The sequence below is a fragment of the Coptis chinensis genome, chromosome 7 (assembly GCF_015680905.1).
Source record: "Coptis chinensis isolate HL-2020 chromosome 7, ASM1568090v1, whole genome shotgun sequence".
NCBI classification, from domain to species: Eukaryota; Viridiplantae; Streptophyta; class Magnoliopsida; order Ranunculales; family Ranunculaceae; genus Coptis; species Coptis chinensis.
Window position 1 is genome coordinate 88,882,829 of NC_141462.1, and position 9,504 is coordinate 88,892,332.

Sequence of the window (9,504 nt, forward strand, 5' to 3'; positions counted from 1 at the left end):
TCATGAACCAAGGATTGGTTAGGAAGCAATCAGTCAACCTATTTCGACCACTGGAATTAGGAGCACACATGGGCTAATGACCCAAAATCCCAAACGCAGCCATTACATTTGCTCCCCAGCAAATATTACCTCCTTTCTGTTATCCACTTATCCTCAAATTTCATATATATTTATAGCACATCCCTGGGCCTAGCACTTCTAGGCTCATAGCACAACTGCGTAATAAACAGAACATTTTGATTCACAATTTTGAGATAGGAAGGTTATCAATTCTCTATCATATATGCAACCATCTGATTGATCATTTGTACCATATATTCTGTCGTGCACTGTGTAGTTTAATTTAACCAGTCATTTTCAGAGATGAATTTGTTGTTGATCTTGTGTATGACAGTAATGAACAGGGCAGTTGGCTTACCCATTCATTGAGAACCCAAGATGTTAGCCCTGTACCTTTCTCTAGCCTCCTATCACTAGAAATACCCACTTTCAAACATGACTTTAACTTCACTCTTACTCTAAACTTGTAAATATATTCCACAGACTCATCATGTTTATGCACCACCACGACTTTACACTTGTATTATATCTCACTTAAAGCTCCTCAACTCCCTTTCCTTCAGTGTATGCAAACTTCTTTTACATTCATGCCATGAAACCTTCACAAGGAAAGCTACCCCTATCAATCATTGCCATTGTATTATGCATCTTTGCCTTCATTGGTGTATTATACAATGAGGATACAGGGTCCCTCTCTTCTGCTTCCCTTGCCAAGCTTAGTCCTTGTTCTAAGCAAGAAGCTGTTGATAATTCTCGTGAATCGGCAAAAGGTATGTTGGTTGTCTAGTGTAGATACAATTCAAAGAATTAGTAGTATATTTATGGGGTATTATTTGTAAGTTCACAAGATTTGGAGTATGTCGAAATTATAGATCAAATTAATTTGCTTAGCCAAAACAAAGGAACGATTCGACAGAACTCAGAAAACAAAAATGAATCAATACTATGTCGTGTACAACTGTACAAAACATGCTTCTCTAGACAAGTTTTTGAAATTTTTTTGTGGTACATTATAACTTCCTACCCTTCTTTCCTTGGCAATGAAATCAGTATCCATCCAGCTTGATATTATGTGAAAAACTACAAGCTGAAAAATGAACTGAAACCTATTCTCTCACTTGGAAGTTGGAAAACATTAAAGAGAGAAATAAAAGAGATATAGGTAATAAAAAGTGTCTAGAAGTTTTGGACTCAATAGAAACAGGGAATATTTGCTGAAGTCTTACATCCGTATAGCTCTGTAGTCTATTGCAAATTTTACAGAGGATAAAATGCGCAAAAATAGCTCTTCGGTCCTTCCCCTACAATTTACAGCTTGCAACATTTTACAGTCATTGTATGAAGCATCTTCTTATTATGAATTAACAAAAAGGTGCATACATATTACACGCTCCTCTGTATAAGTAAATTGTGTCATTCCAAATCTAAGTGCTAAATCCAAATAGAAGATGAAAAGAGCAAGATACTTAAAAGGAATATTGATCATGTGGTGTTCTTGATTCATGTAAATGCGCCGGATTTTACGCATCTCATGCAACGATAGATTTGGTCTGGAATTGTTTTAAAAGGCGTTTGAGGCGTACGCCTACCTAATCCTAAAGGCTTTGAGTAAGGAATTTATGCAATGGAAGCGTACGCTTCAGCGTGTGAGGTGTTCTTGAAGCGTACGCATCAGTAGTGAGGCGTACCATTGCAAAAAATTTAGACCATCATTTATTTTATTTTTTATTTTTAGTGTAAGTAGAGATCAACTTTAAATAGTATTGAATTATTGATGCACCAAACCATCCTTAACATTTTGCAAGTACTTTAACTGGTAAACTTTCTTTAATCAATCTCTGTATTCCCTCTTGTCTTGCAAAATGGAGTATAAATGTTAACTCTTAATGATATGAAACTCTAAATAAATCTGATTAAATTGTTGTATGTAATGATGTATCACAAAGTTTACTTCACTATATTGATTTTTGTTTGTTCACTTATGATTTGTACGACTTAGAATTTTATATTACGAAATAGGAAATTTTCAGAATTAAGAAAATGTCATACGCCCTTGAGGCTTACGCGTCGTGTCATGAGCTGGTGAAACGCCTAGCCTCGCGCATGCTAAGAATCTTCGATCAAAATTAAGTTGTTTATGAGCATGACATTGACGTCCACATGCTAAGAAATGTTACTTTTGTTACGTAGTAGACAAGAACAGGAGCAAAATCCCAGCTGTAGATGAGGAGCTTGATGACATGGATGACGATGAGAAGCCAGAGTTTGATCCAACCAAATGCGATGTTGCTAAAGGGAAGTGGGTGTTCAACAGTTCAGCCAAGCCTTTGTATTCAGATCGGACTTGCCCATATCTAGATAAGCAGGTCTCTTGTGTGAAGAATGGAAGGCCGGATTCTGATTACCGTCATTGGGAATGGCAACCGGACAATTGCATTTTGCCAAGGTTGCTATAAGTACTTTTTTTCTTAATAAAACATAAAATGTTCGTAATACATGACTTTGACACAAAGGGGTATTTATTCTAAATGGCACTTCTCATTTCTCAGGTTTAATTCTACAGCAGCACTTGAGAAACTGAGAGGAAAGAGGCTAATGTTTGTAGGGGATTCACTACAGAGAAGCCAATGGCAATCTTTTGTCTGTCTTGTCGAATCTGTTATACCAGCTGACCAGAAGTCCATGAGACGGGGACGTTCTCTTTCTATTTTCAAAGCTAAGGTACAAATAGAACAATGGATTACTTGCAAATGCATATATATTTCACAATAGTTAGAAAATGTTGTTATAACTTTCACCTACTACAACAGAGTTTCAGATTCAGTATAGTACTAGAATTGTTGAATGCACAGGGGACTCGGTCCTCTACTCCTCTAATCCTTTTTTTTTCGTTAATCGTCCTCTCATCCTAAGTTCCTAAACAAGCTAGCTTGTCAGGATTTGAAGTACCTACATACTACAATAACTTGAAACAAATATTTAGATTGTGTTATTTTTAGCTGTGAGAGCTCCTTGTGATCGGTCATTACCTGTTTTATACACATCCGAATGTCTCCATTCATTAGTATATAACAACCAAAATGGCTCCCATCCCTTTTTAGGAGTACAATGCAACGATCGAGTTCTACTGGGCTCCCTTTCTTGTAGAATCCAATTCTGATCTACATATCAAAGCAGATCCAAAAGAAAGAATACTAAGAGTTGACTCAATATACAAGCACGCCAAAAACTGGTTAGACGTCGATATTCTTGTATTCAACACTTACGTTTGGTGGATGAGCGGGTTGAAGATCAAATCACTGTAAGTTCCTGCCAGTAAAGAACGAGACTAATTTTATTTTGAAGCCTTCTCACATTTTAATAGCCTGAAGTATATATCCTGTATAACTGACTACAGGTGGGGCTCTTTCGCAAATGGTGAAGATGGTTACGAAGAATTAGATGCACCAATCGCTTACAGGATAGCTTTAAAAACCTGGGCCAATTGGGTCGACTCAACTATCGATCCTAACAAGACCAGAGTGCTCTTCACTACTATGTCCCCCACACATATGAGGTCTGTTTTATGTTTCTCAATCAAAATTAGCAGTTTCATTTACCTTGATAATCATTATTATTATGTGAGTGCTAGTTATCCAATTATAACCATTTCCTCCTTCCAGAAGTTTAGATTGGCACAATAAAAAAGGGATACGTTGCTACAACGAAACAAGACCTGTTCTGGAGAGGGGATATTGGGGAACTGGTTCCGACAAAAGGATTATGGATGCAGTAAATGGTGTGGTGGAAAGAATGACAGTACCCGTGTCTTTCATCAATATAACACAAATCTCTGAACATCGAATCGATGGCCACACATCAGTTTACACAGAAGTACAGGGGAAAATTTTGACCGATGAGCAGAAGGCTGATCCACAACGCTATGCAGATTGCATACATTGGTGTTTGCCAGGGGTCCCTGATACATGGAACCAACTATTTTATGCGTACTTGTAGCGAAAAGAAATCACAAGAAACATGATTTTCGTCAGAATATGATTTATATACATAGTTTTTTGTCCTCTTTTTTCACACCTGGGACTAATAGTTCACATTGAAACTACTGAAATCCTTACACATATAGCTTCTAACTTCAAATCCGTAAAACATAAGGTCCCATTCTAGGGTAATACTAGCTTCGGATTGCAAGGCCCGGACCACCCACTTCAAGCATTCTTGGTACATTGGTAATAATCTTAGCATGAACAATTCCATTAGCAAGAGGAGCAGAGACTTTTGATTCATAGGCCGAAGCATGTACACCTAATGCAGCCCTGCCTGAAGGGTCCATATTATTTGACCAAGAAGCATCCCACTCGACAGCCTTGGCTGTGCTGCAAGCAACACTTGGACCACCTGGGACTGTTAATTTAGCTGAGTTCTGCATTGCAAACAATGAAATATAAGCATTTATCTACTGAGTTTACTACGTTACAGCAGTAATCTTGTCGACAATCTTAAATTCTGAATGGATCACCTGTGGGAAAATCCTCTCGAAGATCATTCGATAGTAGTACGCTTCTTTGGTAGTAGGTGTATTGTGTGGGAAAATGTGCTTGGCATTAAGCATCATTCTGTCCGTTACCTAAAGCAAAAAAAAAAATGGCATTTAGTGATTCAACAATAGATTAGCTGTAAGCATTTTTTATTAGAAAAAGATTTTGGATATTTAGACAAGTGAATAGATGGAAATGATTACATGATCTTCAGCATGGGCCTTGAGCCCATCAATCCAGCTATATCCAACACCATCACTAAATTGCTCTTTCTGCCTGTATAGAATGTGCTGAAGAACAACCAACAAAAATATTAGAAACTAATTGCTGCTATCCAAAAAGCTAATAATAGTCAAGTAAGGACGATAATCATGCTGAACCTTTGGCAGGTAGGGATGGTCCTCATCATCAAAAGCCCTCCTGAGTACCCATTTCTCAATACGCCCTTGGTCCCGTTTAATCTGAAGCAATTTGGTGACATTAAGAGATAACCTTACTAAGAGGAAATTAAGGATACTCAGAGCCACTTTCATAAAAAAAAATTAGCTAGTGTTGCAGCTCGTAAGCAATACCATTTTCCATTCAGGGTCAATATCCATTGCCACATTAATGAATTCTTTGTCTAAGAATGGTACACGAGCTTCTAGGCCCCAAGCAGAGGTTGATTTATTTGCTCTCAAGCAATCATACTGATGAAGAGCCTTAATCTGTAATTCAGGTAGAACACAAATAGTTCTGTAAATCTTTACTAAAATACATCTAAATACTTGGTTGAGTTTAATCAAGCCTTACTAAGAAACAAACTTTTACGGAAATTTTACCTTGTGACATGTCTCGCGGTGGAACTCCTCCTTGTTTGGTGCCTTGTGAAAATATAAGTAACCCCCGAATATCTCATCAGAGCCTTCTCCAGAGATAACCATCTTTACTCCTAGAGACTTGATTTTGCGAGACATAAGAAACATAGGAGTGCTAGCGCGGATGGTTGTTACATCATATGTTTCTACATGGTAAATCACATCTTCAATGGCATCAATACCATCCTGACAGAGACCAAAAATACATATCCATAAGTTCACATTTGCGGAATAAGTTAACCAAGTAAATACTAGCATCCCCATTGAATTACAAATTATGATTTTGATTTAAGTACCTGAACGGTGAAGTGAAACTCATGGTGAACAGTACCCAAATAATCTGCTACCTCTTTTCCAGCCTTCAGATCAGGTGAGCCCTGAACAACATGATGAAGATTATAGTATGAGACACTAACTGTAGTACTCTAAAATAGTATGGATCACTATTGCAACTTCTGATGAAATTTAGGACAAACCTCCAGACCAACACAAAAGGAATGAAGTTGTGCCCCCCATTGTTTGGCAGCTTTTGTGTCTGCCAAGTGGCGAGCTGTTATGGAGGCGACCAGTGACGAGTCAAGGCCACCAGATAGAAGAACCCCAAATGGTACATCAGTCATTAACCTCTTAATCACAGCCTGCAGAGATTATAAAAGAGAATGTAAGGAATAACATCTTCTTATAAGTCACAAGTTTGGTTTGCTTTGAATTCTAAACCAGATTTCTTTATCTGATTCAGAATCTTACTATCTATGTAAGATGCCAAAGCATTTAATAGATGATTAGGTCATACTGAAAACTGAAATAACATACTACAGGCAATACTTTTGTGTTCTATATAATACATCTCAGACATATCTCTATGTAATACATCTCAGATACCTCAAATTAGTAACTCACATTTTCAAATGCATGTCTGAGAACGATTGGATCATATGGTGTAGATGGAATAGCCTCTGAGAACCATGTGGGATTGTACCATCTACGAAAGCCACCATTTTTGCTCGAGTAAAGGTGACCAGGAGGGAAGCATTCAAAGTGTTCACAGTCATCATTCAGTCCTTTCATTTCAGACGAAATCCAAATCGATCCTGAAGAGAAACAGGGGAGAATATAAGTTCCAAAGAAACTTGGCTCAAGTATAACAAAATGTTTAATTATACATCAGTTATTGAAAGTTACCATCAAGGCCCCAACCAATATAAAGTGAGGTGATCCCAATTGCATCTCGAGCAACAAGGAAGCTGTTGTCGCGAGTGTCCAATAGTACAAATGAGAACATGCCATCCAACATGTCGACAAAATCTTCCCCATACTCCTCATACTATCAAAGCAAGAGCAGAGAACATAACAATATATTAGGCACATGTAAAACAAAAAGCACCAATCTACAAACAGTTTCAAGATTCACCAACACACAAATTATGAACTACTTAGATCAGTTACTCAGAAAAAACTTTAATGATTATTGATTACTCATAATTGAGGATAATCTTAAATATATTTTCAAAAAACTAAATGACAACATCTGTTCAAATCGTTCGCTTATGACCTGATAACCTGGTGACTCAATTCACCACTATTCCTGTCCTGGTAACAACTCAGATTTTACTGCAACGGGTAATATTAAAGAACTTTTTTGAAACAATCCTAGTCGTAGCTAGACTTCTTATTTGAAGTGTACAAATATGGTAAAAATGGCATCTCCGATTTGCTGCCAACAGCTAAGGGTTCTCCCTGATCCTTCAACACATAGCTGCTGTCGTAGATTTAATAGTATCATTCAACGTAAAAACGGTACCAAATAACCAAAGAAAATTCAAGGAAGGCTTACTAGATGAGCAATAACATCGCAATCACTTCCAGTTCGAAATTTGTGATTTGGCAAGCTCTTCCTCAATTCTTCGTGGTTGTAAATTTCTCCATTCACCTGTAAATTCCGCTTTAACTTTTATAGAGAAGCAAACTAGAATGCAAGAAAAACATTCAATTTGCAATTTCTTATACTAGAGACAAGATAGCTTAGGTTCAATTAATGGTTACTTGACTTACAGTTACAACAATGGACATGTCTTCATTGAAAAGTGGCTGATCACCAGAAGCAGGATCTATGACTGCTAGCCTTTGATGAGATAAAAAGGAGTCTCCATGCTGATACAGCCCACTCCAGTCCGGTCCACGATGCTTTAATCTGTTATGACAAATGTATTGACTATTGTTACTTCACTGCATAAAATTTTAAAAAGACTCCTATACTTATTTACACCATTATTAGATTCCACAAAAATTGGTAGGAATGCTAACAATCAACTTTGAAAAATCTTTTGAAAGACAACCACACTACAAGATTTTTTTTCCTTTCATTTGTCCCTGTCGCGGTAGTTGTGGAGATATATACAGTTATACTAGTCATGCATTATTTCAAAATAAAAGCAGTACTATGCATAAAATTTGATGTAGAGTATGTAATCACAGACACATGGAGTCAACCACAGAAACCATAATGCAGTTTTTGTTCTTCAATGGGTAAATTCCTGTTTCGGCCATGATAATGTCATTTTGTTCTTAATCCAGCCATTGTCAGCAACTCAGTGCAAAAAGTTGCTCACATTATCCCACTAGTTGCTGACAAAATACGCTGAATTGCAATTTGTGGCCGAATTGAAAACACATTGACATTATCATGGCCGAATCAAGAATTTAACCTTCTTCAATTTGCAGATACAGTTATACCAGTCATGAATGTCATATTATTCGTAGTTTGCACCCCCGTCCCTAATTGATCTCAATATCATATAACATTTTTCAGGGCAATTATTGTATATAACGTTAGTCCTACCTAAACCAGCTGTAGAATATAATCAACTATTGATGAAAATGACAATCACTCCAAACTCACACCAACAAGGACATATTTAGCATGTGATCCACTCCATATATAGGATACCTCTGATCGATCTTTTGAAGGAATGAAAATGCAACTAAATAATAATCAGGTTTTGTGTCAATAATTATGTTTCTCAGAAAATGTACCACTGCACATGACCACCATATGATCTATATCATCAGATCGTAATAGACTAGGGACCATATACTAAAACCTACGCCAGTTTAGAAATCGAAACTACGAAGATTCGAATATTCAACCGTCTCTAATATAATATTCCATTCATCGACATTTTCGCACAAGTCCCTTTCATCCAAAAGAAAAAACGGTCATTTAGTGATAAAGAATAGATTAGTTTAAAGTCCAAAAGATCATATGCTTCTTCACTCTCTTCTCTGTTCTCTAATTTCCGCATAACAAAATAAACAGAAATAAAACTAACCCCACACTAACAAACTTCTATATATAATCCCATGCAATTAAACTCTAACGATCAAAAGTAATAAAAAGAAAAGGACAAAAAGATCATGGGAATTGCCTGCGAGAGAGTTCAAGAACACGAAATCGTTTAGCTTGAGAGTCATCGGAACATCCCAAGACAGCTAAAATTCCACACATGATGATAGATGATATGATCTTTGTTTTTTTACACACGTACACTAGTTTTTTTTTTTTTTTAAAACAAGAAGAACGTACAAAGAAAAAAACGGATTTTCTAACAAACAAGAAAATGGATATGATCAAAATGTTGTTGGAACAAAGGTAATCAGAATTCGAGACTACACATATTTTTCTTGTTTCGAAAAGCACGTATTTATAGGCAGTTTGGAGGGGAGTGGTGATGATAGCCCACGTACACTTATGTATATTTTATTGAAGCGGCGACGTGATTTCGCGTCAGATTTTTCGGACCCATACTTTGCGGGCCATTGTACCATTTTGGCTTCTTTCGGACACGTGTACTCACGTGTTCTGTTCATCTGTCTATTTTCTTGGACGTGTTTATCCATTTAGAATATTACAATCTGACTCAGCTTACTGTAAATAGTCAATTTTGTCTACTTTGACTTAAGACTTTTCGGTTTTTGGATAAGATGGTTCCTTAAATATTGGGGGAATAAAAGAATTTTATTTTCCTAATTATCAGGGTAAAAAAGCTACATTC

The 9,504-nt window shown here is 36.8% G+C and overlaps 2 protein-coding genes across 3 annotated transcripts; one reads left to right on the forward strand and one right to left on the reverse strand.

The window, feature by feature from the left end:
- The first annotated feature begins 562 nt into the window (after positions 1-562).
- On the forward strand, positions 563-4,481 carry TBL3 (trichome birefringence-like protein (DUF828)). 2 transcript variants are annotated; one of them, XM_086570580.1, is made up of 6 exons: positions 563-830; positions 2,251-2,506; positions 2,610-2,781; positions 3,162-3,361; positions 3,458-3,616; positions 3,723-4,481. In XM_086570580.1, the coding sequence occupies exons 1-6, from the start codon at positions 653-655 to the stop codon at positions 4,054-4,056; spliced, it is 1,299 nt and encodes a 432-aa protein (XP_086426706.1). In that variant the 5' UTR covers positions 563-652; the 3' UTR covers positions 4,057-4,481. The 2 variants fall into 2 exon arrangements, with proteins under 2 accessions (XP_086426706.1, XP_086426707.1); XM_086570581.1 differs by having other exon boundaries at positions 2,254-2,506.
- Positions 4,067-9,131, reverse strand: LOC147489756 (asparagine synthetase [glutamine-hydrolyzing] 1). The gene is made up of 13 exons (XM_086570579.1): positions 8,878-9,131; positions 7,505-7,643; positions 7,287-7,382; positions 6,635-6,776; positions 6,353-6,543; positions 5,929-6,090; positions 5,749-5,829; positions 5,417-5,638; positions 5,168-5,302; positions 4,976-5,056; positions 4,799-4,885; positions 4,577-4,684; positions 4,067-4,480 (listed from the first exon to the last, which is right to left on the reverse strand). Exons 1-13 carry the CDS (start codon positions 8,955-8,957, stop codon positions 4,232-4,234), a joined length of 1,773 nt encoding a protein of 590 aa, XP_086426705.1. The 5' UTR covers positions 8,958-9,131; the 3' UTR covers positions 4,067-4,231.
- Positions 9,132-9,504: the final 373 nt, after the last annotated feature.